This window comes from Chiloscyllium plagiosum, unplaced genomic scaffold (genome assembly GCF_037043375.1).
Source record: "Chiloscyllium plagiosum isolate Xiang-an unplaced genomic scaffold, Cpla_swu_hap1 HiC_scaffold_1, whole genome shotgun sequence".
NCBI classification, from domain to species: Eukaryota; Metazoa; Chordata; class Chondrichthyes; order Orectolobiformes; family Hemiscylliidae; genus Chiloscyllium; species Chiloscyllium plagiosum.
Genome location: NW_028270139.1, coordinates 96,934,300 through 96,961,247, shown reverse-complemented (window position 1 = coordinate 96,961,247; position 26,948 = coordinate 96,934,300). Strand labels below are relative to the sequence as shown.

Sequence of the window (26,948 nt, the reverse complement as noted above, 5' to 3'; positions counted from 1 at the left end):
GGACTTCAGTAAGGCGTTCAACAAGGTTCCCCATGGGAGAGTGGTTGGCAAGGTTAGATCGCATGAATACAGGGAGAACTAGGCATTGGATACAGAACTGGCTCGAAGGTAGAAGACAGAGGGTGATGGTGGAGAGTTGTTTTTCAGACTGGAGGCTTGTGACCAGTGGAGTGCCAAAAGAATCTGTACTAGGTCCACTATGGAGTTTAATTCAGATAAATGCTAGATGCTGCATTTTGGGAAAGCAAATCTTAGCAGGACTTATACACTTAATGGTAAGATCTGAGGGAGTGCAGGTTCATAGTTCCTTGAAAATGGAGTCACAGGTAGATTGGATAGTGAAGGCGACGTTTGGTATGCTTTCCTTAATAGGTTGGAGCACTGATTATAGGAGTTGGGAGGTCATGTTGCGGCTGTACAGGACTTTGGTGAGGCCACTTTTGAAATATTGCATGCAATTCTGGTCTCCTTCCTATTGGAAGGATTTTGTGAACCTTGAAAGGGTTCAGAAAAGATTGACAAGGATGTTGCCAAGGTTGGAGGATTTCAGCTTTAGGGAGAGGTTGAATAGGCTAGGGCTGTTTTCCCTGGAGTGTCGGAGGCTGAGGGGTGACCTCATAGAGGTTTATAAAATCATGAGGGGCCTGGATAGGATAACTAGACAAAGTCTTTTCCCTGGGATGGGGAAGTCCAGAACTAGAGGGCATAGGTTTAGAGTGAGAGGGGAAAGATATAAAAAGGACCTAAGGGAAAATTTTTCACACAGAGGGTGGTAAGTGTATGGAATAAGCTGCCAGAGGAAGTAGTGGAGGCTGGTACAGTTGCAACATTTAAAAGGCATCTGGATGGGTATATGATTAGGAAGGATTTGGAGGGATATGGGCCAGGTGCTGGCAGATGGGACTAGATTAGGTTAGAATATCTGGTTGGCATGGACAAGTTGACTGAACAGTCTGTTTCCATGCTGTACATCTCTATGACTATTACTAGGAGTTTCATAGTGGAGAAAGTGAGGACTGCAGGTGCTGGAGATCAGAGTTGAGAGTATCATGCTGGAAAAACACAGCAGGACAGGCAGCATCTGAGGAGCAGGAGAATAGACGTTTTAGGCATAAGTCCTTCATCAGAAGTGAAGCTTGTTGGCTGGGGGCACTGAGAGATAAATGGGAGGCAGGTGGGGCTGGAGGCAAGGTAGCTGGGAGTGGGATAGGTGGATGAAGGTGGGGGAGAAAGTGATAGGCCGGAGAGGAGGGTGAAGCAGATGGATGGGAAAGACGATGGACAGGTCAAGAGGGTAATGCCGAGTTGGGGCTTGGGACTGGGATAAGTGAGGGGAGGGGAAATGAGGAAACTGGTGAAATCCACATTGATCCCATGTGACTGCAGGGTCCCAAGGCGGAAGATAAGGCATTTTTCCTCCAGGCATCAGGTGGTTTGGGTTTGGCAATGGAGGAGGCCCAGGACTTGCATGTCCTTGATGGGGTGGGAGGGGGAGTTGAAGCATTCAGCCATGGGGTGGTGGGGTTGGTTGGTATGGGGGGCCCAGAGATATTCTCTGAAACGATCTGCAAGTTGTCATCCTGTCTCCCCGATGTAGAGGAGACCACGTCAGGTGCAGGATACTGTAGATGACATTTGTGGAAGTACAGGTAAGGTTCTGTCGGATGTGGAAGGATCCTTTGGCGCCTTTGGAGATGAGGGGGGACGTGTGGGTGCAGGCTTTGCACTTCCTGCGGAGAAATATATCCCTAGTGGTGGACTCTGTTTGTCAGTGGCAGAAAATGATGTGACATATCCAGGAGTTGGTGAGGTGGAAGGTGAGGACCGGGGAGTTCTGTCCTTGTTGCATTGGGAGGAGGGGGGTTCCAGAGCAGTGGTGCAGGAAAGGGAGGAGATGCTCTGGAGGGCATTGTTGACCACGTAGGAGTGGAAATTACGGTCTTCGAAGGAGGCCTTCTGGGATTTTCTATGGTAGAATTCGTCATCCTCGGAGCAGATGCGGCGGAGGAGGAGGAAGTGGGAATAGAACTTGGTGTTTTTACAGGAGGCAGGGTGGCAGGAGGTGTAGTCCAAGTAGCTGTGGGAGTTGGTGGGTTAGTATTGATGTTCATGGTTAGTCAGTCACCAGAGGTGGAAGACGTCCAGGAAGGGAAGGGAAGTGTCCGAGATGGTCCTGGTGAATTTGAAGTTGGGGTGAAAGGTGTTTGAGAAGTTGATGAACTGTTCAACCTCCTTGTAGTAGCATGAGGTACCGCCGATACAGTCATCGATGTAGCAGGGTGTGGTGCAGGTGTAGCTGCGGAAGATGGACTGGTACGACCTTAAGAAGTTTCTGGAACAGGGGGATCTGGGAGTTCAGGTGCATAGTTTTCTGAAAATGGAGTCACAGGTAGACAGGGCAGTGAAGAAGGCTTTTGGCACACTGGCCTTCATCAATCAGAGCACTGAGTATAGATGTTGGGAAGTTATGTTGCAGTTGTACAGGACTTTGGTGAGGCTGCACTTGGAGTATTGTGTTCAGTTTTGGTCACCTTACTATAGGAAGGGTATTATTAAACTGGAAAGAATGCAGAAAAAAATTACAAGGATGTTGCCAGGACTCAACAGTCAGAGTTCTCGGGAGAGGTTGAATGCCAGGACGTTTTTCTTCAGAGCGTAGGTGATTGAGGGAGGGTCTTATAGAATTGTATAAGATCATAAGAGGCATGGATAGAGTGAATGCACTCAATCTTTTTCACAGGGCTGGGGAATTGAAAACTAGAGGGCATTGGTTTAAGGTAAGTGGAGAAAGAATAAAAGGGAACCTGTTGGGCAATGCTTTTACACAGAGGCAGTTATATGAACAACATTTAAGAGGCATTTGGACAAATATACGGATAGGAAAGGATTAGAAGGATATGGGCCAAGTGCAGGGAAATGGTGTTAGTGTGGATGGCCATTTTGGTCGGCATGGGCTTGTCTCTAGGACTCTAGGTCTATGACTCCATTAGGGTAGGACTGGCTGCTAAACTTTCCAGACATGATAGAGATGGATGTAAAAGAGGTAGGGGAGTTGTGTTACTGATTAAGGACAATGTCAGAGCTGCACTAAGAGAGGACATGGTGGAGCTCTCATTCAGCAAGGTCGAATGGGTAAGAAGGGTGAAATCACAATGATGAGGTTATATTATCAACTTCCCAATAGCCAACATAAGATTAACAGATATGTCAGCAGATCCTGGAAAGGTGTAAAAACAACAGGGGTATTATAGCGGGTGATTTTTAATTTCCCCAGTATTGACTGGGGCTTCGTTAGTGCCAGACGCAGAATTTGTTAGGTACGACCAGAAGGAATTCTTGAAACAATAGGTAGATAGAATCCCTACAGTGCAGAATGAGACATTGAGTCCACACCTCTGAACAGGATCTCACCCAGACCCAGACCCTTATCCTATCCCTCTAATACTCCATTTCCCATAGCAACCCCACCCAGCCTGCACATCCCTTGACAATAAGGACAATTTAGCATGGCCAATTCTCCTAATATGCGCATCCTTGAACTGTATGAGGAAACTGAACACCTGGCAGAAACCCATGTAGTCACAGGGAGAATGTGCAAACTCCAAACAGTCATCCGAGGAATGGAATCAAACCTGGGTCCTTGGTGCTATGGGGCAGCACTGCTAACCACTGAGCCACCATGCTGCCCCAGACAGAGCCATTGTGCTGCCCCAATGAGACAGCGCAACTAGGAAAGAGGCCACACTAGACCTGACACTGGGGAATGAGCCTGGCCAGGTTATCGAAGTTTCAGTGAGGGAGCATATTGGGAACAGTCATTATATTTTCATACGTTTTTAAGATATTTATGGAACCGGATAAGATTGGTCCTTGGGTGAAATTGCTAAATTTGGGGAAAACTCATTACAACTGTATAAGACAGGAAGTGGAAAAATTGAATTATGGGCATTTATTGAAGGTAAATTCACATTTTACATGTGGGAGTCTTTTAAAAGGCTGTTGATCAGAATTCAGTGCCAGAATGTTCCCATGAGGACAAAGATGAGGATGACAAGTTTCAGGAATCTTGGATGATGACATGTTGCAAGTTTAGTTAAAAATTTAAAGAGTATTTTGCATCAAGAATGGCATGGATTATGCTAAGTCTGGAGAGGGATTTTTTTGAGAGTCTGGAGCATGTTGGTATTAAGGAGGAGTTCGTGTTGGGTGCCTTAAAAAACATTAAGGTAGACTTTCTTAATGTTACTCTGTCTTCTACAGCCAAGACAATTTTATATCCGACTTACCAAGTCACCTAGATTTCATGCGATTTGATCTTCTGGACTCTAGGGTATGATGGGATCTATCTGAGAATACAGATAGAGGCAAGGGAGGAGATTCTTGAATTGTTGACAGAGAACTTTGTATCCTCTGTAGCCACAGGCTAGGTCCCAGAAGACTGGAGAACAGCCAATGTTGTTCCTTTGTTCAAGATGGGCAACAGGGATAATTCAGGAAATTAAGGGTGAGTGAGCCTTAAACCAATGGTAGGGAAGTTTTGGAGAAGATTCTTAGGGACAGGATCTACTCACATTTGAGATAGAGATCTTACTAGAGATAGTCAGCGTTGTGTGAAGTCTCGTTTTACAAATTTGATTGAGTTTATTTGAGCAAGTGATGAGGATGATTAATGAGGGTGGGGCAGTGGATGTTGTGGACTTTACTCAAGCATTTGCAAAGGTCTCCCATGGTAGGCTGGTCCAGAAGATGAAATCTAGGTGACTTGGTAAGTCGGATATAAAATTGTCTTGGCTGTAGAAGACAGAGTAATTGTGGAGAAGTGTTTTTCAGAATGCAAGTCTGTGACCAGCAGTGTTCCACTTGGATCATTGCTGGGACCTCTGTTGTTTGTAACATATGAATGATTTGGATGAAAATGTCAGTCATCTGATTAGTAAGTTTGCAAATATCACGAAAATCGATGGAATTGCAAATAGTGAGGAAGGATATCAAAGGATATACAACAGCCAGAAAATTGGTGAAATGGCAAATGGAGTTTAATCCAAATATGTATGAAGTGAAGCGTTTGGGAGGTCAAATGCAAGAGGAAAGTATACAGAAAATGGCTGGAGCTTTAGGAGCATTGATATACAGAGGGATCTTGTAATCCAACTCTATAGCTCCCTCAAAGTGGCAACACAAGTGGATAAGATAGTAAAAGAGACCGATGGGGCAACTTTTTCACACAGAGGATGGTACATGTATGGAATGAGCTGCCAGAGGAAGTGGTGGAGGCTGGTACAATTGCAACATTTAAGAGGCATTTGGATGGGTATATGAATAGGAAGGGTTTGGAGGGATATGGGCCGGGTGCTGGCAGGTGGGACTAGTTTGGGTTGGGATATCTGGTCGGCATGGACGGGTTGGACTCAAAGGTCTGTTTCCATGCTCTTCATCTCTATGACTATGACTCAATGTCGAATCTGTCTAAGTCTTTGGTTCGGCCACATTTGGAATCCTGTGCGCAGTTCCGGTTGCCACACTATAGTAAGGATGTGAACGCTTTGGAAAGGGTGCAGAAGAGGTTTACTGGGATGTTGCCTGGATGGGAATGTATTAGCTGTAATGAGATGTTGGACAAATTTTGGATTGCTTTCACTAGAGCATCAGAGGCTGAGGGATGACCTCATGGAAGTACATAAAATTATCAGAAATATGGATAGTCGGAGTCTCTTCAGGGTAGAAATATCAAAAACTAGGGGATACAAGTTTAAGATGAAAGGAGGAAAGTTTAAAGGAAATATATGAGGAACATTTTTGTTTACACAGAGGGTGGTAGATGCCTGGAATGCACTGTCATAAGAGGTGGTAAAAGCAGATACAGTAGCCATGTTTCAGAGGCATTTAGACAGACACATAAGCAGGCAGAGAATAAAGAAATATGGACCATGTGCAGGAAGATGGAATTAGCTGACAGTTGGTCACTCCTAAGGCTCAGGACAAGGATAGATGGGTTTCAGTTAGGGGGAGGAAAGGGGACAGACAGATAGTGCAGAGATCCCCTGTGGACATTCCCCTCAGCAATAAGTATACCGTTTTGGATACTGCTGGGGGGATGACATACCAGAGGAAAGCCATAGCAGTCAGTTCTCTGGCACTGAGCCTGACACTCATCAAGAAGGAAAGGGGGCAGAATAGAAAAGTACTCGTGGTAGGGGACACGATAGGGGAATCGACAGAGAAATTGACAGGAGATTTTGTGGTCAGGATCGGGATTCCCGGAAGGTATGTTGCCTCCCTGGTGCCAGGGTCCGGGACACCCCTGATCAGGTGTATAAGGTTCTAAAAGGGGAGGGCGAACAGCCAGAAATCGTGTTACATATTGGCACTAATGATATAGCCAGGAAAAGGATTGAGGATATAAAAAGTGATTTCAGGGAGTTAGGATGGAAGCTGCAAAGCAGGACGAACAGAGTAGTGTTCTCTAGTTTACTACCGGTGCCATGAGATAGCAAGGCGAGGAACAGGGAGTGGGCGCAGCTTAACACATGGCTGTGCAGCTGGTGTAGGAGGGAGGGTTTCAGATATGTAGATAATTGGGATGCCTTCTGGGGAAGGTGGGACCTGTACAAGAGGACGGGTTGCACCTGAACTGGAAGGGGACCAATGTCCTGGGTGGAAGGTTTGCTCGAGTAGTTCGAGAGGGTTTAAACTAGTATGGCAGAGGGGTGGGAACCTGAGCTGTATACTGGAGGTGAGAGTTAATGCAGATGAGGCAACAGCAAGAGGTAGACCAGCTAGTGGGAAGGATTTTCCTGGGAAGGAACCAAGGGATCAGTTAAAGTGTGTTTGCTTTAACGCAAGGAGTATCAAGAATAAAATTGATGAACTTAGAGCATGGATCAGTAACTGGTGCTATGATGTTGTGGCCATAACAGAGACATAGGTTTCTCAGGGGCAGGAATGCTTGCTAGATGTTCCAGGGTTTAGAGCATTTAAAAAGAATGGGGAGGGGGGAAAAAGAGGAGGGGGTGTAGCACTACTAATCAGAGAGGGTATCACAGCTACAGAAGCTTCCATTGTCGAGGAAGATCTGCCTACCGAGTCAGTATGGGTGGAAATAAGGAACAGCAAGGGAGCAGTCACCTCGTTAGGGGTTTACTACAGGCCCCCCAATAGCAGCAGGGAGATGGAAGAAAGCATAGGTCAGCAGATTTTGGAAAAGTGTGGACGGAGTAGGATTGTTGTAATGGGTGACTTTAACTTTCCCAATATTGTTTGGAACCTCCTTCGAGCAGAAGATTTGAATGGAGCTGTTTTTGTAAGATGTGTTCAGGAGGGTTTCCGAACTCTACGTTGACAGGCCGACGAGGGGAGAGGCCATTCTAGACTTGGTGCTCGGAAACGAGCCGAGGCAGGTATCAGATCTTATGGTGGGAGAGCATTTTGGTGATAGTGACCACAACTGCCTCACATTCTACATAGCTATGGAGAAGGAGAGGATTAGGCAAAATGGGAGGATATTTAATTGGGGAAGAGGAAACTATGATGCGATTAGACATGAGTTAGGAAGCATGGATTGGGAGCAATTGTTCCATGGTAAAGGCACTATAGACATGTGGAGACTGTTTAAGGAACAGTTGTTGCAAGTGATGAATAAATATGTCCCTCTGAGACAGGCAAGAAGTGGAAAGATAAAGGAGCCTTGGATGATGAGAGCGGTGGAGCTTCTCGTCAAAAGGAAAAAGGTAGCTTACATAAGGTGGAGGAAGCTAGGGTCAAGCTCAGCTCTAAAGGATTATAGGCAGGCGAGGAAGGAGCTCAGAAATGGTTTGAGAAGAGCCAGGAGGGGGCACAAGAAAGGCTTGGCAGAACGGATTAGGGAGAAAACAAAGGCATTTTACACTTATGTGAGGAATAAGAGAATGGTCAAAGAAAGAGTAGGGCCGATCAGGGATAGCATAGGGAATTTGTGTGTGGAGTCTGAGGAGGTAGGGGAAGCCCTAAATGAGTTGTTTGCTTCTGTCTTTACGAAAGAAATGAACTTTGTAGTGAATGAAACCTTTGAAGAGCAGGTGTGCATGCTGGAATGGATAGAGATAGAGGAAGCTGATGTGCTGAAAATTTTGTCAAACATTAAGATTGACAAGTCACCAGGCCCGGACCAGACTTGTCCTCAGCTGCTTTGGGAAACAAGAAATGCAATTGCTTCGCCACTTGCGAAGATCTTTGCATCCTCGCTCTCCACTGGAGTCGTACCTGAGGACTGGAGAGAGACAAATGTAATTCCTCTCTTCAAGAAATAGGGAAATTCCCAGCAATTACAGACCAGTAAGTCTCACGTTTGTCGTCTGCAAGGTGTTAGAAAGGATTCTGAGGGATAGGATTTATGACCATCTGGAAGAGCATGGCTTGATTAAATGCAGTCAACACGGCTTTGTGAGGGGCAGGTCATGCCTCACAAATCTTAGAGTTCTTTGAGGATGTGACTAGAAAAGTTGATGAGGGTCAAGCTGTGGATGTGGTGTATATGGACTTCAGCAAGGCATTTGATAAGGTTCCCCATGGTAGGCTCATTCAGAAGGTCAGGAGGAATAGGATACAGGGGACCTTAGCTGTCTAGATACAGAATTGGCTGGCCAACAGAAGACAGCGAGTGGCAGTAGAAGGAAAATATTCTGGCTGGAAGTCTGTGGTGAGTGGTGTTCCACAGGGCTCTGTCCTTGGGCCTCTACTGTTTGTAATTTTTATTAATGACTTGGATGAGGGGATTAAAGGATGGGTCAGCAAGTTTGCAGACAACACAAAGGCTGGAGGTGTCATTGACAATATAGAGGGCTGTTGTAGGCTGCAGCGGGACATTGACAGGATGCAAGATGGGCTGAGAGGTGGCAGATGGAGTTCAACCTGGATAAATGCGAGGTGATGCATTTTGGAAGGTCAAACTTGAAAGCTGAGTACAGGATTAAAGACAGGATTCTTGGCAGCGTGGAGGAACAGAAGGATCTTGGAGTGCAGGTACATAGATCCCTTAAAATGGCCACCCAAGTGGACAGGGTTGTTAAGGAAGTATATGATGTTTTGGCTTTCATTAACTGGGGGATTGAGTTTAAGAGTCGTGAGATCTTGTTCAGCTCTATAAAACTTTGGTTAGACCGCACTTGGAATACTGAGTCCAGTTCTGGTCACCCTATTATAGAAAAGATGTGGATGCTTTGAAGAGGGTTCAGAGGAGGTTTACCAGGATGCTGCCTGGACTGGAGGGCTTATCTTATGAAGAGAGGTTGACTGAGCTCGGACTTTTTTCATTGGAGAAAAGGAGAGGAGAGGGGACCTAATTGAGGTATACAAGATAATGAGAGGCATAGATAGAGTCGATAGCCAGAGACTATTTCCCAGGGCAGAAATGGCTAACACAAGGGGTCATTGTTTTAAGCTGGTTGGAGGAAAGTATAGAGGGGATGTCAGAGGCGGGTTCTTTACACAGAGAGTTGTGAGAACATGGAATGCGTTGCCAGCAGCAGTTGTGGTAGCAAGGTCATTGGGGACATTTAAGAGACTGCTGGATATGCATATGGTCACAGATATTTGAGGGTGCATACATGAGGATCAGTGGTCGGCACAACATCGTGGACTGAAGGGCCTGTTCTGTTCTGTGCTGTACTATTCTATGTTCTAACTGTGCATGACATCAATGAGCCATAGCAAAACTGGAGTCACTAGAAATTAGGGGAAAACTTTCCAGTGCTGGAGTCACTTTTAGCCCAAAAGAAGAAGGTTGCGTGCGTTGGAGGTCAATCATCTCAGTCCCAGGATTTGACTTCAGGAGTTTGCTAGGATAGTGTCCTAGACCAACCTGATGTCTTTTTAACTCCATTCATTCCCCTATAGCATTCTCAGTGTCAAATGTCATCTGAATATTCCTGCAAAATTATAACCAGACGATAGCACCTAGCAATCTGTGGGACTTGACTTTGAATGGCTAATCTTTTTACACAAATTGTCCTTAAAATTAATGAGAGCAGATAACTGGGTTTGAAGACAGATTCCATCACAGTGATGTCTACCTCAAATCTTTCAGCCCTTTTTGGCTATTGTTTACTTTTGGTTCAACTCCAGGCATTTTGGTTCGTGTTTACTCCCTTAGTCTTCAAATCTCTTAGAGGTACCCACAAAGCAATGAGTCCTCTGAAACGTTCGCCTAGAGCCACTCGGGACTCTCCTGTGTGTTGCCATGTTGAAACACAACCAAGGACTTGCGGATGGAGAGGCTGGAAACTGACAGGGACTTTTCTGTTTTCCTTTGTACTAGTGTATAGTGTGAGCTGAAAAAGAGAAGTAAACCAACATACAAAATTAAACTACCTGGAAGCTTTTGGCAGAATTCCAAAAGCCATATAATTAAATTAAAAACAGCACAGGATTAAATAATAATCTGATGAATAATTATTGTTCCAAAGAAGGGTTATTTTCAGAAGTAGAGTGCCAGGCTGGGGGCTTTTGTATGTATCTGACCATTTTAACAGAAGAGAATACAGAGATAAACAATAAAATTGTTCCAAGTTTAAAGGGTGTAAATCTTCCTTCTTTCTATACAAAGAAAGTAAGTTCATTAAGTGCCGAATCATAATAATGTATGCAATGTTAAATGGTGCAAAGGTAAGCCCAGGATGTTTTATCTCAGAACAGTACAGTGCAGAAACAGACACTTCAGCCCACGAACCCTGTGCTGACTAAATGCAGTATGCCAAGAATAGAGTCATAGAGAGGTACAGCACAGAAACAGATGCTTTGGTCTAACTTGTCCATGCCGATCAGATATCCTAACCTCATCTAGGCCCATTTGCCAGCATTTGGCCGCTATCCCTCCAAACCCTTCCCATTCATATACGCTCCAGATGCCTTTTAAATGTTGTAATTGTACCAGCTTCCACAACTTCCTCTGGCAGCTCATTCCATACACGCACCACCCTCTGCGTGAAAAAGTTATCCCCCTTAGGTCGTTTTTAAATCTTTCCCCTCTTACCCCAAACCTATGCCCTCTAGTTCTGGACTCCCCCAGACTTTGTCTATTCATCCAATCTATGACCCTCATGATTTTATAAACCTCTATAAGGTTACTCCTCAGCCTTTGACAATGCAAGGAAAACAGCCCCAGCCTATTCAGTCTCTCCCTGTAGCTCAAATCCGCCAATTATGGCAACATCCTTGTAAATCTTTTCCGAACCCTTTCAAGTTTCACAACATCCTTCCTATAGGGAGGAGATCAGAGTTGCACAAAATATTCCAAAAGTAGCATTTTTGGAATGTATAACCAAAAGAAAAGTAAATGTATAATTATATGAGAAAGATAAATGTTTGTATTAACAAAGATGCAAACAAGGAGTTATTTGGATGCAATAATGCAACAGATATTTTTCTAAAGCTCTGCCTTCATTTGCTCAGAATGGTCCTTACCTCCTCCGTAACAGTTTTATGTTTGACATGTAGAGTTTGGAAGGAGATACCTTCCTCTAGGCAGAAAGTAAATGTTGGCTACACCAATTTAATCTAAGTTTGCCTTTCCCATATTAATTATAATTAAGAATATTTGCTGCCATAGCTACAAGTTGTCATAGTTCCAACTGTGTCAGCAATGAATTTGACTTTGTTTGTGCATGTTTTTGTTTGAGTCATTGCTTAGCAATTTATAAAAATCGTTCAATGTATTTTTATCAGCTTCCCATATCCTTTTATGGCATTCTTTTATTTTGTTAAAACCATGGTTAAAAAGGCAATCCTTCACAGATGAGGACGACTCTGTTCCACTCTCAGGGTGAATCGATAGGTGGCTCTACAGACTGACTACCACGGGCTCTGTTATGGTGGTCACGGGAAGGGGTGGGTGGGTCGTTGGTGTAGCAGCACGCTCCTTTAGGTGCTTTCACCTGGTTTCCATTTTTCATGGCGGCAAAACTAGAGGTGCTCGATGTCTTCCAGGATGCTCCTCCTCCACTTTGGACAGTCTTGGGCCAAGTGTCTGTGGGAATGCCACGCTCCGCCAGTGAGGGCTTGAATAATAAATAATAATAAAATAAACAACTGCAGATGATGGAGATCTAAAACAAAAACAGAAAAACTCAACAGGTCTGGCAGTGTCTGTAACGGGAAAACTGAACATTCCAAGTCCAGTGACCCTTCAGAACTGACGACACGTAGAAAAAAGTGGTATATATCTTGATGACAGCAGGTGGAGGCTGGCAGGGGAGTTACTGCGCTAAACCTGCTCAGGCCTGAATTTACATTGCAATAGAGTATCAATGACATTAAGACCCCAATCTGCAGGTATAAGAAGGTCTCCAGTGGCACTGAGTGCATGTCGCAGTAGGTAAGCAACTTGGTAATTTCCACTTCTTCTTGCATTGTAATTTGAGCTCTTTAAAAAAAATTAATTCATTGAATTTTGAAAACAAGCACTAATTATCATGTGATTTGTTGACAGATAGAAAATGTGAGCATTCAAATTATTAACATCAATTAGATAGGCTGTGAGAGAAACACAAAGACAGGATTTCCTCATCCTGATTTTAGTTTTATTATTTTAAAAAGCTGAAATTTGAAAGTACACAGAATCGCAGGATAGAATACCTCCAAAACATTCAAACCTTTGTTGTGAGAATATATAAGCACCTTGACTACTGAGACCTGAGAGACAGCTCAAGAAACAAAGTAAAAGACAGAGAGAGACATGAGTGCAAGTCAGAGAAACAATCACAAAGTAACAGATGTTTGTACAGATTTCTCAAAGTTGTAAATAATTCCTGTCCTGTGTCCACCAGGGATTCCTAATCCTTTTCCATGCCATCCCTTTTGGCTATCTCAACTTAAAGCACAAAAAAAAATCTACCTGCAGCTGCACCTTACAGACGTCCATTACTCTTCCAAATCTCAGACTTCCTATTCACAGTTCGAGCAAATAGGAGTCCTCTCTTTATAACAGTTCTAGACCAAATGATTCACCAACAAACCCACTGGCAAACTGTGTGCATCTAACTCCAGTTCAGCTCAGGTTTACACTTGAATGCAACCAAAGCTTAAGACCATCCCTAGGTGATCCTAAAACCCTGAACTACCCTAACATAGTTAAACTCCATTCTTCCCATTTAGTACTTCTACAGTTCTTTGTGTAAAGGCAGATGCTACCCTTGGAACTATAATATCCACCCTTGGAACTATAATGGGATATTATAGTTCCAAGGGTAGCATCTGCCTTTACACAAAGAACTGTAGAAGTACTAAATGGGAAGAATGGAGTTTAACTATGTTAGGGTAGTTCAGGGTTTTAGGATCACCTAGGGATGGTCTTAAGCTTTGGTTGCATTCAAGTGGGCCTAGGAGGCAGGTCCAACTAGAACAGGGATCAAACCTCACACAATTAGCACCAAACCGATCCACTCCAAAGGAGACTGATCAATTTATACTTCTTTTTTTTTAATCCATGTTCATAAGTTTGTCAAACTTTTGAACAGAATTTATGCATAACTTTTTTTTTAATTTGACTTTTAGATGCCAGTTGAAATATCAAAACCAATGAAGAAAGAAGTTCCCATCGGAGTGATTGTGGGGAGTGTGATAGGAGGACTACTTGTACTTCTGGCATTGATTGCTGTCTTGTGGAAAGTAAATATTTTTTAAGTTTTCTAACCTTCACATAATTCAAATAACTTCAGATAGTTATTTTTGGTTCATCATAAAAGGTACTATAATTCCTGTAGCTATGCAATTCTCAGAGTCATGCTCACAGAATCATACTTTACAGAGAACATCCCACACACCACCGTAACCATCTCTGCACATGTCCTCTTCCACCAACAATGGATAAACTCACTAAAAGTATGCAATGTGGAAAGGCTGGCCCTGGTAATCTTTAATCTTTATTCTGGACCCTATGAAAGGTCATGGGCAAGAAAACATCCTCAGTTGCCACTTAGATTCACCCTCAGTTAATGAATCAGTACTCCTCCATGTTGAACAGCACTTGAAGGAAGTACTGAGGGTGGCAAGGGTACAGAATGTATGTATGGGACTTCAATTTCCATCAACAAGATTGGCTTGGCAGCAGAACTACTGACTGAACCAGCTGAATCCTAAAGGACATAGCTGCGAGACTAAGTCTCTGGCGAGAGGTGAGGGATTCAACATGAGGAAAGTATCTACTAGACCTAGTCCACACCACTCCACCTGGTGAGATGCAACTGTCAACAAAGATAGGAATATCCACCACACAGTCTTTATGGAGAAAATGTCTCATCTTCACATTGAGGATACCCTCCATCATTTTGTGTGCCACTACCACCATACTAAATGGGACAGATTTGGAGTAGATCGTGTAATTCAAACCTGGGCATCCCCAAAGCTCTTTGGGTCATCAGCAGAAACACAATTTGCATTCTCATATCCCCCTCTCTACTATTACCATCAAGCTAGCATGCCAGGAACCGTTCCAGACATATCTAAAAATGAGGCGTTAACAACTACACTGTATGACTACGTGTATGTCAAACAACGGAATCAGCATGCAACAGACAGGTCTAAGCCATCTCACAACCAATAGATCAGATATGAGCTCTGCAGTCCCACCACATCCAGCTGTGAAAGATAGTGGACAATTAAACAACTTATCGAAGGAGGAGTGTGCACAAATATCCCCATCCTCAATAATGGAGGAGCCCACCACATTAGTACAAACATCAAGGTTAAAGATTTCAACTACCACCAGCCAGTGAGTTGAGTGGATGATCCACCTTGACCTCTTCCAGAAGACTTCAGCATCACAGATACCCCCTCTTTAAAGAATCCTATTTACTTCACGTGCTACCAACAAATGGCTGAAGGCACTGGATTCTGCAAAAGGTATGGGCCCTGACAGCATTCTGTAAATATTACGGAAGACAAGTACTCCTGAACTAATCACACACTACCAAGCAGTTCTAGTGCATCCACTACATTGGCATCATCCTGATAAGGTGAAACATTGCACCGGTATGCCATATTTACAAAGAGCAGGATAAATCAGTTTACTCAGTCCCCATTAGTCTACTCTGGAGCATCAGAAAAGGATCATTCATCAACAGTGCTATCTGTGCTTAGGAATAAACTGCTCACTGACACTGGGTTTGAGTTCCACCAGGGCCACTCAGCTCCTGACCTCACTACAAGTTTGACACAAATATGGAAAACTAAGTGAGTTCCAGAGATGAGGGGAGAGTGACAGCCCTCGACATCAAAGTAGCATTTAACTGACTGTGGCTTCAAAGATCCCTAGCAAAACTAGAGTCAATGGAAATCAGGGAAAACTTACTTCTGGTTGGAGGCATATCCATCAAAAATGGCTATGGTTGTTGGAGATCAGTCATCTTGGCCCCAGCACATCCTTACAGGAGTTCTCAGGGTAGTGTCCTAGACCCAACATCTTTAGCTGCTTCACCAGCGACTGTCCCTCCATTATATGGTCAGACAAGGGGATATTAGCTCATATTTACACTTTTCAGCACCATTCCAGCACCAGCACCATGATACTTCACATATTGAAGCAGTCAATTTCCATATAGCACAAGACTTGGATAGCAGCCAGGCTTGGACTAACAAGTGGCAAGTAACATTAACGCCACCCAAGCCCAGGTAATGACATTCTCCAAGAAGAGGGAATAGCCAATACCACATGACATTACCCTTGTTGAATGCTCCACCTGATCCTGGAGGTTACAACTGAGCAGAAACAAAACTGGTCCATTATAAAATTCTGTAGCTATAAAAACAGGTCAGAAGCTTGTAACTGTGCAGTGAGAGATTCCCCTCTTGTACCCCCAAAGCCTGTCCACTATCTACAGGATACGAGGCAGGAGCATTATGGAACACTCTACACTTACCTGGACAGAAGAGTGGGATGAGGAAGTGTGGGTGGGGTTTGAGAGAAGGTGTGATGCAGCTATTACTCCAGAAACTTGACACCATTAACACAGCAGCCTGCTTGACTGGCACTTCATCCACCATCTTCAACATTCACTCTTCTTGCCTCAGAAGCAATGTGGCAGCATTGTGTTTAAGATGTACTGCAACAACTCTCCAACAGTACCTTCTAAACTTGTGACTTCTACCAGCTATAAAGACAAGAACAGCATATGCATTGGAAGACCAGCCCTATCAACAAGTTCTCATCCAAAAGACACACCATCCTGACTTAGAAATATACTGCCATTCCCTCCTTTTGGCCCGATGGATCAATCTATATGGTTCTCAATGCTTCAAGAAGACAGCTCACCTCCACCTTCTCAAGGGCAACTATGGAAGGTTAATAAATGCTGGCCAGCCAGCGATGCTCATATCCCATGAATGAATAAAAAGTTCTTCCCTGTCATTGGATCAAAATCCTGATGCACCCTTCTTCACAGCACTGGTTGTACCTACATTTCAATCCAAGAAGGCAGCTCACCACTGCCTTCAGAGCAACTACAGGATGGTAAATAAGTGTTGTGCCAGTCAGTGACAACCACAGTCCATGCATAAACATAACTTTTAAAATATTACAAAATGTTAACAGTTCAGAAGGTGGTCATTTGGCACATAATGTTTGTGGTAGCTCTCTAAAAACAAACATTTTTCTCATTCGTGTGGCAAATCTCCATACACATTTAGGAAGATGGAGCTTCTTTCTTCCTTTTCTTGAAGCAGATTTATCCCAGTATTAGAAGTGGAATTAGGTTTAGTGTCACGTGTACTCAAGTTACAAAAGAACAGGAGTACAGTAAAAAGTGTACAATGTCGCCAACACCATCTGAGGTACAAAGTACAACCTGTTCTCCTGTAACGTGATGGTTGTGTTCTTGTTATAGAAAAATCACGCTTAAAGTGTTGGCAATATAATCATGTTCCAGCCAACACATGCTTTAAAAGTTTGCGCTGTAGAAACAGCATCCCCATTTTGTCAATCGCGTTACAGCGAATTCACGTTAATAAAACACACATTATAGCTGAATGACTTGTATCCAAGTATAAATCTTCGGTACAAGAAAATAGAGAAAATAAAGAAAAACTATGTATATCTGTACTGTAATGTAAGTTAGGATCACCTACAATATCACCCATAAAGGGAATTACATCCTAAATAGCAGTTCATAGTTGAGTGGATCCCATTGGCGGATTTCTTGAGGAAATGTGATTTTTAATTTGATCAATGTGAGTGACCTTTCCTTTTCCTCTAAAAAACAGCTTGGATTCTTTAAAAGAAAATACACCAAATTGCAAAAGGATGAAGAGGACAATGAAAACAATGGTGACCAAGATGCTGAAGAAGAATAATGAATGATATTTGAATCCACTGTGAATTTTTACTTGTTCTGTTTAGCACTATTTTTTGCAGTGAACAGCTAAAGTATCTGCTCACAAAATTATATGAAATATCAACTCACGATCAAAAGAGTTTGACAATATTAGATAAATATTCATGTTCCATGCATTCGTTGTTTACATTTTATGGGAGTGAAATTTCTACTTTGAAAGGAAAAGAAAATGCACTTGTTTTTCTTTGTAATTGACACACTAAACAAACCATGGAGGTACATGGCTTTAAAATGTGGCATTTCTAAGATGGCAAGTTAATTTGTGCGTTGTCAATTATGAAGGAAAATGGACAATTTTCCTGGGAATTTCACCATTAATCTTTCAGATTTTAAAATATAACGTCACTGTTCCAGTTTTACAAAATATGCTTAATGTTTTAAGTGGGTGATACCATGGTGAATAATCGACAGTCACTGAATTTTGTTATACAATGCTCATACTGTAAAAGAGAAAAATAATAACATTTACACCTCAAGATATTTTAATTTCTAACTAGGATCAGCAGCAACAAATAAAGGGTAACTGTGCTGTGTGGTACTTTACTGATTATCACTGAGATACTGAGTACAAATCTCTGCACTGCAAAAAGATTGCACATTGAGAGTGAATCTCAGATATATGATACATGCATGCAACACCTGTCCAAGTTTCTAAAGTGGTGGCCCAGGATTCCTGCCAACAGCACATTAGAAGTTATCCCCATTGTCTTCACATGTACAATGACCAAGTATAAATATTGGATCTGATCAAAAACAGTACCATAACATGGGCCCAATAATTACGCACAATATGATACCAAATCACAAATATGGAAAGTTAATTCTAGATTTAAACTTGCATTGCAATTCAAAGCATATAATGTTGTCAGACTGCAGTGACATACTATTAAACTTTACATTTTACACCTGTTTCTCTGCACTGTATCATATGTTTTGATATTTCAAATTTGATCAGAGCAGGAATTCATCTGAAATTTATGACATACTCTAAGCTCAAAATGGGTTCCTAACAGCAATAATAAAAACCCACTGTGTGATGGACTTAATTTATAAAAGCTACTGTCATGGAGGGGTTGTGTTCAATGGTACTAATTATGTAAATAAAACTTTCCTAATTTCTTTTGCACAATATTTGTTAAGGATTGTTTTTGTACAATTTATCTTTGGGATTAGGTAGGAATCATAAGAAATTTCTTTGACAAGAGAAAAGACTTCTCAAGTCTGGTACTGTTTTAAATAATGTGATTAGCAATTTATGTTTCATGTGGATTAACATTTCTGCCTCCAATATGAGATTGTATTTTTTATTGCTTTTGAACAGTGTAAAAACTGCCAAAAAAAACCTGCTGAAAATCAAGTATACTGATCACTCTGGTAGTTTGAATCCTTACATAAAAGTCAGCTATGGTGCACTGGTGGGGACTTTGCTATTTGCACTGGTACGTTTTTATACATATAGAATTATTTGAGTTTTCTTATATTAAGTTTTCAATTAATATTTATTGGGTTATTTTTGCCTCAACTTTACATTTGTGGTTTTCATCGTGAAATGAAAATCTAAATGATTTTCCCATTATGCATTAACTCCTTTTTATATAAGTTGCTGTAGCTCATGTGACTACCAGACTTTAATAAAAAAAGCAATACTGCACCTATGTGTTGACTTTTACTCGGAATGCTATTATCATTGTAGAACAGTATTGTGAACTTAATTTTCTTGGGTGTTGATTCCACAGGGGTTTTACACATCCATTACCCTTCTCCAGTTCTGTTCAGGGTATGAATAAACAAAGAGGGAGAGAGAGAAATGAACTCCAAGATTTCAGATGCTGCAGAGCAAGTTCATTTATTTTGACAGTAAGAATTTTAAAAAAAATTTTTTTAAAAGCCCTGATATCTCTAAACGTTAAGATTTAGAGAGAGTTGGCTGTACAAAGAATGTTAAAAGTGTGCAAAAACAGCAAACAATTAACAACATTGGCTTCGATTACAAGGCGATTGGAATAGGAGAATAAGCTGCAATTGCTCATAAGGCTTTGGTGAGACCATCTCTGGATGGCATGCAATTCTGAACTCCACATCTAAGGAAAAACATCTCAAATCAAATTCAAATGTGATGACAAAAAAATAAACGAGGATAAATTTAAAAAGGAAGACTCAGCTCTGAGCAAAGATTTGGAGAGAAAATTAAGGTATTACCCAAACATATTCAAACCAACATTTATTTAAGCCTACCCAATAACAAGCAGTCTTGTGGAAATAAGTCAATATCTCTGCAAAACATCCCAGGGCAGAACTTTCCCTCCCTGGATTGGCATGGCCAGGGCTGAGAAAGTTCAGAGTATGGCGAGAATGGAAAAATGAGAATCTTAACATGGAGAAAAATTTTCACAACTTTCCCCCTTAAGCATTTCAGGAGTGACTTCAGAATCTTACTATCACATGCAACTACCTTATTTTCATGCTATTAGCTGAACTTGCCTTATTTCCATGTCACCTCCAATTCTCTCCTTTCCTGAGCAACTCAGCAATGTACATTTCCAACTTGTAAACCAGAACGTGGAACTGGTGACTGCCGTTGGTCAACTGATCGGCCCCACTGTCATCAGTCTTCTTCACCCTTGGTCCATGCATGTCGGCATGAGTAAATTATCTGCCTGACCACATCAACCATCTGTGCTCACTGTACAATTCAGACCCTTTTCAGTTGTTTAAGAGCTCACTATGGAGCTCAGGAAAAATAGAACTTGCATGCCTCTGTAAGATTACTTTGTGCACAGGGACATATACACATCATATTCATTGAAACTGAATGCATCTTTTGGCTCCTAGCTTCATTTCTTAGCAAATAATCACTTTGTGCTTACTTGGCAACCTGCAATCTCTTACTTTGTTTTTTTTACGCAGGAGGGAAGGCAGGCAGCATGTTACAGTTGGGAGCATTGAACAGTCAAGTGGGAAGCCTTTAAAGTGAGATAGCTAGAGTTCAAGGTCTATATGTTCCTGTGAGAATGAAGGTCAAAGTTGACAGGAATAGGGAACACCTGATGACATGAGATATTGAGGTTTTGACGAGAATAAAGGAGGAGCTATGGCTGAGGTACAGGCAGCTGGGATCAAGGGAATCCTTGTTGGTATACAGGGAATACAAGAGTTTATTGAAGAAGGAAATCAGGAGGGCGAAATGGGGGCATGAGATAGCCGTGGCTACGAAGATTAGGGTGAACCCAGAGGTACTTTCAGTATATTAAATGAAAATGAATAACTAGAGAGAGAGAGAGAATAGACCCCTCAAGGACTAAAGTAGACATGTATGGGCGAGGTTCTTAATGAATATTTCACCTCTGTGTTTAACGTGGAGAAAGATATGAAGACTTGGGAAGTTAGTGGTGATATCTTGAAGATGGTCCATATTATAGTAGAGGTGTTGGATGTATTAGAGTGCATGAAGATGGACAAATCTCCTGGTCCTGACCAGATATATCCAAGAACACTGCTAGAGGCTAGAGAAGAAATTGTGACTGATATATTTGGATCATCGTTAGCCACAGGTAAGAGCCTGGAAGACTCGAGGGTAGTGAATATTGTGCCCTTATTCAAAAGGGACTACAAAGAAAAACCTGGGAACTATTAACCAGTAAGCCTAACCTCTGTGCTAGGTAAGTTACTTGAGAAGGTTCTGAGAGATAAAATATATATGCATTTGGAAAGACAGGGTTTGATTAGGAGTAGTCAGCATGGCTTTGTGCATGGGAGATCATGCCTCACAAATTTGTGCAGTTGTTTGATGAAGTGACCAGGAAGATTGACAAGGGCAGGGTGGTAGACATAGTCAATATGGATTTCAGTAAGGCCTTTGGTAAGGTTCCACATGGTAGGCTGCTCTGTAAGGTTAGATCGCATGGAATCCAGGGGGAGCTGGCAAATTGGATACACAATTAGCTCGCTGGTAGGAAGCAGAAAATAATAGTGGAAGGATCCTTGTCAGACTGGAGGCCTATGAATAGTGGGGTGCCTCAGGGGTCGATACTGGGCCCATTACTGCGTGTTATCTATATTAATGACTCGGATGAGAATGTATGAGGTATATTAGTAAGTTTGCTCATGACACTAAAATAGGTGGTATTGTGGACAGTGAGGAAGGTTATCAGAAATTGCAGCAGGACCTTGATCAGCTGGAGAAGTGGGCCGAGACATGGCAAATGGGGTTTAATATTGGTAAGTGAGATCTTGCATTTTGGAAAGTCAAATCAAGGTAGGGGTATCATGGTGAATGGTAGGGCCTTAAGGAGTGTAGTAGAACAGAGGGACCTAGGAGTTCAGGTTCATAGTTCTCTGAAAGTGGAGTCACAGGTAGACAGGACAGTGAAAAAGGCTTTTGGCACACTGGCCTTCATCAGTCAGGGCACTGAGCACAGAACTTGGGAAGTTATGTTGCAGGTATACAGGACGTTGGTGAGGCCGCACTTAGAGTATCCTGTTCAGTTTTGGTCACCTTACTATAGGAAGGATATCATTAAACTGCAAAGAGTCAATGATCTGAGTTAAAAGAAGAGGTTTGACAAGCTAGGACTTATTTCTTTAAAGCTTAGGAGATTGAGAGGAAATATTATCGAGGTGTATACAGGCATGGATAGGATCAATGCACTGAATCTTTTTCCCAGGGTTGGGGAATTGAGGACTAGAGGGCATCAGTACAAGGTTAGAGGGGAAAGAATACAAGGGAACCTTTTACACAGTGTGGTACGCATATGGAATGAGCTGCCAGCAGAAGTGGTTGAGATGGATACATTAACAACATTTAAAAAGGCATTTGGACAAATACTTGGATAGGAAAGGTTTAGCAGGATATGGGCCAAGTGCAGAGAAATGGGGTTAGGATGGTTGGACATTTTGGTCGTCATGGACCAGTTTGGACAAAAGAGGTTGTCTCCATGCTGTAGGACTCTGACTCTATAAAGTTACCAGGGTTTGAAAATTGCAGCAACAAGAAAGATTGGATAGGTTAAGGTGTTTTCCTCAGAACAGAGGAGATGGTGGTGGGTGGTGGTCACTTAATTGTGGTGTGCAAAATAGTAAGAGGCTTGGATAGAGTGAACAGGCAAGATCCCTTTCCCCAGTACAGAGGTCAATTACTAGGGGTCACAGATTTAAAGTGAGTGGTAAAGGATTAGAGGGGACAGGACGAAAAAGTTTTTTCATTGAAGGTGGTGGGTGTCTGGCTAGTTTGCTGGTTAAGATGTAAACCCTCAACCCCTTTAAAAGTAACCTGCATCTGAATTTGAAAGACTGTAACCTGCAAAGTTACAGACCACCTGCTGATAAATGGGTTAAGAATGGGTGGCTAATTTATTCAGCTGACACACAGACAATGGACCAAACGGCCTTTCTTTGTGGCGTCTCCAGCTTTTCTATGGTTCTAAATGTTTGAAAATTATTAATCCTCTGTTAGCAATTGCCTGGGAAGCTTAAAATTCTAAAAGAACGCAAAATAATGGAGAAATGTAGCAGGTCTGGCAACATCTGTCGAGATAGAAATAGAGTCACATCTCAAACCAATTATGACACTTCTTCATTAGCAGAAATTTCTGATAGGCTAATTACCTACTACCTGAGATCCTTCCTGAGCTCAGGGTGGAGACTTGGGCCAGAAACATGGGATTTAACTAGGCATGGACTGGTTGGACCGAAGGGTCTGTTTCCATGCTGTATGACTATATGACTTACCCAGAATAGGTAAATATTTGCTCCAAACATCTTGGTAACACAGTCGAGAGCGTAGTGCTGGAGAAGCACAGCAGGTCAGGCAGCATCCAAGGAGCAGGAGAATCAATGTTTCAGGCAAAAGCCCTTCATCAGGAATGAAGCTTGTGGGCTGGGGATGCTGAGAGATAAATGGGAGGAGGATGTGGCTGATGGGGTGAAGATAGCTGAGAATGCAGCTGAGATTACCTATTGTATTCCCAGATACCTTCCCCCCCCCAGCCACACCGTCCTCCCATTTATCTCTCAGCATCCCTAGCCCACAAGCCTCATTCCTGATGAAGGGCTTTTGCCAGAAATGTCGATTGCTACAAACAAACCCCACCACTAGGGATATATTTCCCTCCTCACCCCTATCAGCGTTCCAGAGAGACCATTCCTTCTGTGACTCCCTTGTCAGATCCACACCCCCTCACTAGCCCTCACCCCACTCCCAGCACCTTCCCCTGCCACCGCAGTAAGTGCAAAACCTACAACCACACCTTACCCCCTCACCTCCATCCAAGACCCCAAAGGATCCTTTCACATTTACCTGTACCTTTACAAAGGTCATCTATTGTATCCGTTGCACCCGAGATGGTCTCCTCCATATCGAGAAGACAGGACGCCTTTCTTGCAGATCATCTCAGAGAACATCTCTGGGACACCCGCACCCACCAACCCCACTGCCCCGTGGCTGAACACTTCAACTCCCCCGCCCACTCCAACAAGGACATGCCGGTCCTGGGGCTCCTCCATCACCAAACGTTAACCACCTGGAGGAAGAACATCTCATCTTCCAACTTGGGACCCTGCAACCACACGTATCAATGTGGATTTCTCCAGTTTCCTCATTTCCTCTTCCCACCATCTTATCCAGTCCCAAGCCTCCAAACTTGGCACCACCCTCTTGACCTGTCCATCTTTCCCATCTAACCGCTCACCCTCCTCTCTGACCTATCACTTTCTCCCCCACCTTCACCTACCTATTGCATTCCCAGCTACCTTCCTCCCAGCCCCACCTCCCTCCCATTTATCTCTCAGCCTCCCGCCCCACAAGGCTCATTCCTGATGAAGGGCTTTTGCACGAAATGTTGATTCTCCTTCTTCTGGGATGGTACCTTGTGGTGTAAAATTATGTCCCAATACATGTGTGAATCATAATGTAACACATGTATTGGGCCAAGCAGTGGAATGTGGTGTAAAATTCCAAGCAGTGGAATGTGGTGAAACGGTTAAAAATTATGTCCCAATACATGTGTGAATCTAACCGGAATGGAGGTGTTGCTTAGTCCCGTGTGAATCTTCTTATCTGTATGTAACCAGAATGGAATGTGTTTTTTAGCCTTGCTCTGCTGTTCACATGAATGTTTATATCTGGAAAAGAGTATATCAGCTGAAAAAGTCTCCAGTTCGGTGAGTCTGCTCCGGGGTTACGTTTAACCGCCGAGCGTGGGTTGTTGGCAACCGCTCTACGAGAACTGACGGCTCCCAGTTTTGGTAACATGTAGAGTGAGTATAAGCCAGACCCGTTCTGGCGACGCTGCGGGGAATAAAATGCCCATATTCTAGCAGACTCGCCTCTTGGTCGTTTGTTCTGTGTCAGACTACTCTCCTACGAACCTGACCTTGAGAATTTTTTAAAACATACCTGAACAGCTGTGCTTTTCCAGCATGACAATCTCGCCTCTGATCTCATGCATCAGCAGTCCTCACTTTCTCCTAGCTTGGTAACACAGTTGAGCGCTTGGGAACTGCATATGATCAATACAACCACTAGGGGTCACAATTCACCTATTCTGCAATAGAGTCTAAATATTGGGAAGGAGATGTTTCACATTTACAGTGAACTGTGTTTAATTCCTTCTAGTTCAAAACAGTTATGAAAGATCATTGAAAATAACTGAATTTGTGGCCAAATGGCTGTAGGTGAGTCTGGTTAATTTCTGTGAGGCTCTTGCCATTTTGAGGCCATTTGGGGCTGTTCTACCAATTAGGTAAGTCTGTGCTGAAATTCGCCCTTACAACAATATTCATATTCTCTCCCCACAGCAATGACATATTCAACAAGAAGTAGGGGCCCACTGACATGTAAATGCCTTTATTGCAGCAAACCAGCCCCAATGAAGATGCACTGGAATTCTACCAAGTCTAGAGTGTTCTTATCAAAAAGACATCCAACAAGTGGCCTGATTTTTTTTTGTTTAAATATAGAAATCATAAAATTTGTTTCAATGATTCTGAATTCAACTTTAGAACAATTTTCCTTCCCACATCTAATATTTTAGCTCTCAATGTACTTGTCAAATTGCTGCCATACAAAAAAAAGCAAACCAGTTAAAATCCAATATCGCTATGAAAACTCCAGTTGCACATGTTGTAAATCACAGAATAATTCATAATTACATCATAAATGTTCAATCTGGCAAAAATTTATTTTTCATACATAAGTTGCGGTCATTACATTAAAATTTAATTTTCATTACTCTGTGATGCAGAGCACTGCAAATCAATCATATGCTAAAAACATCTGACAAATAGTTTTCATGCTGGGTAAATTCCATTTTTAAACAATTTTTCTGTAATTTTTAATGGAGGAAAAAAGTATTATACTTTTAATTTATTTTTAGAACAAAATAGATTTACAAACTGAGTGAGCAAACAACAGCTTTTGCATGTTAAAATTAATAGAAAAGATTCCTTTGATTTGATCATGATTATCTTCAGAATTTAATTTTGACCAACATTATTGCATATGTTTGTTTAAAAATGTGCTTGAGCAGAAAGAAATTAAGTTACATTAATAAGGCATTTACTCAGCAGGTTTCAACAGATTGTAAAATTCATAACATGGAAAGATCATACATTTTTTAATATAAAAGTATAGCATTATGTAGAGTATGCTTGTCATATGTCATGTTTGTACATACAACTATAGTGCAAAGGCAAATCATCAATTTCAATTAATTCATTAATCACTTAACTTTGACTCAAAGTTTCAGCATTAGATCCTGTGATGTGTCTTCCTTCAGGAACTAATTATTTCTGTCCATTTTGTGCCCACAGACATTCTCTATTTTCCTTCCATGTATATTCTTCTGTGTCATAAATCTCCTAAAATTGTAAGTAAATATAACTTTTTTTAAAATTCAAATTATCCCATGCTTAACATATGCATTTCTAAATGGTTGTTTTATTATTGTGTTTCTGTGATGAAGGAATTAAAACCATGCATGAGTATGAGAGTGTTGTTTCTCCATTCTGTTGATTCACATTCTCACTGATACCACTGCTATCACTGAATAAAGAAATGTTAGTATCATAGATAGACTCCACCTCACAGACTGGTCTCACTTTATCAGCTATCTTTCTGAAGATGTAAAGGCAGAAGCTAGTAACCTCATATACCTTAAAGCACATCATGCCATTCAGTCTAATTTGTTAAGCGCGGTAATACAGGCCAGAGGAGCAGTGACGGATATAAAATAGCAATGGATGGTGGAGCTCTCCCTCCTGACTGCTGCACAATTGCACCATTCCAGTAATTACACGCTGATGACTTCACGAATGCCAGGAAATAGCCAGAGGTGTAAAGAGAAAGAAATTAAGTTACATTAATAAGGCATTTACTCAGCAGGTTTCAACAGATTGTAAAATTCATAACATGGAAAGATTTTAAATATAAATTTTTTAATATACACAGACTCAGCTGGATGGTCTTGGAAAATTGCAGAGCCAACACAAAGCCAGCAGCCTCTCGTTGACAAGAAGCTCCCAGCCATCTGGGCCACTCCCAGAAACTCTAGGCACAACAGTTACAGTGAGATGAAGCTCAAGATTATGTAATGT

At 42.2% G+C, this 26,948-nt stretch overlaps 2 protein-coding genes across 3 annotated transcripts in view; one reads left to right on the top strand and one right to left on the bottom strand.

Moving 5' to 3' along the window:
- The window catches only part of LOC122549086 (integrin alpha-2-like), a 188,959-nt gene extending 169,951 nt beyond the window's left edge, over positions 1 to 19,008 (top strand). Inside the window, exons 29-30 of the mRNA XM_087989312.1 lie at positions 13,525 to 13,638; positions 17,227 to 19,008. Coding sequence (XP_087845438.1) covers positions 13,525 to 13,638; positions 17,227 to 17,316 — 204 coding nt within the window. The 3' untranslated portion in view covers positions 17,317 to 19,008. The remainder of the gene's footprint in view (positions 1 to 13,524; positions 13,639 to 17,226) is intronic.
- A 6,503-nt stretch (positions 19,009 to 25,511) lies between these two features.
- mocs2 (molybdenum cofactor synthesis 2) overlaps positions 25,512 to 26,948 on the bottom strand; it is a 61,299-nt gene continuing 59,862 nt past the window's right edge. The window contains exon 4 of one of the 2 annotated variants that reach the window (XM_043688366.2): positions 25,512 to 26,213. In XM_043688366.2, the coding sequence (XP_043544301.2) occupies positions 26,139 to 26,213 (75 nt within the window). In that variant the 3' untranslated portion in view covers positions 25,512 to 26,138. The other variant, XM_043688357.2, reaches the window with a different exon arrangement.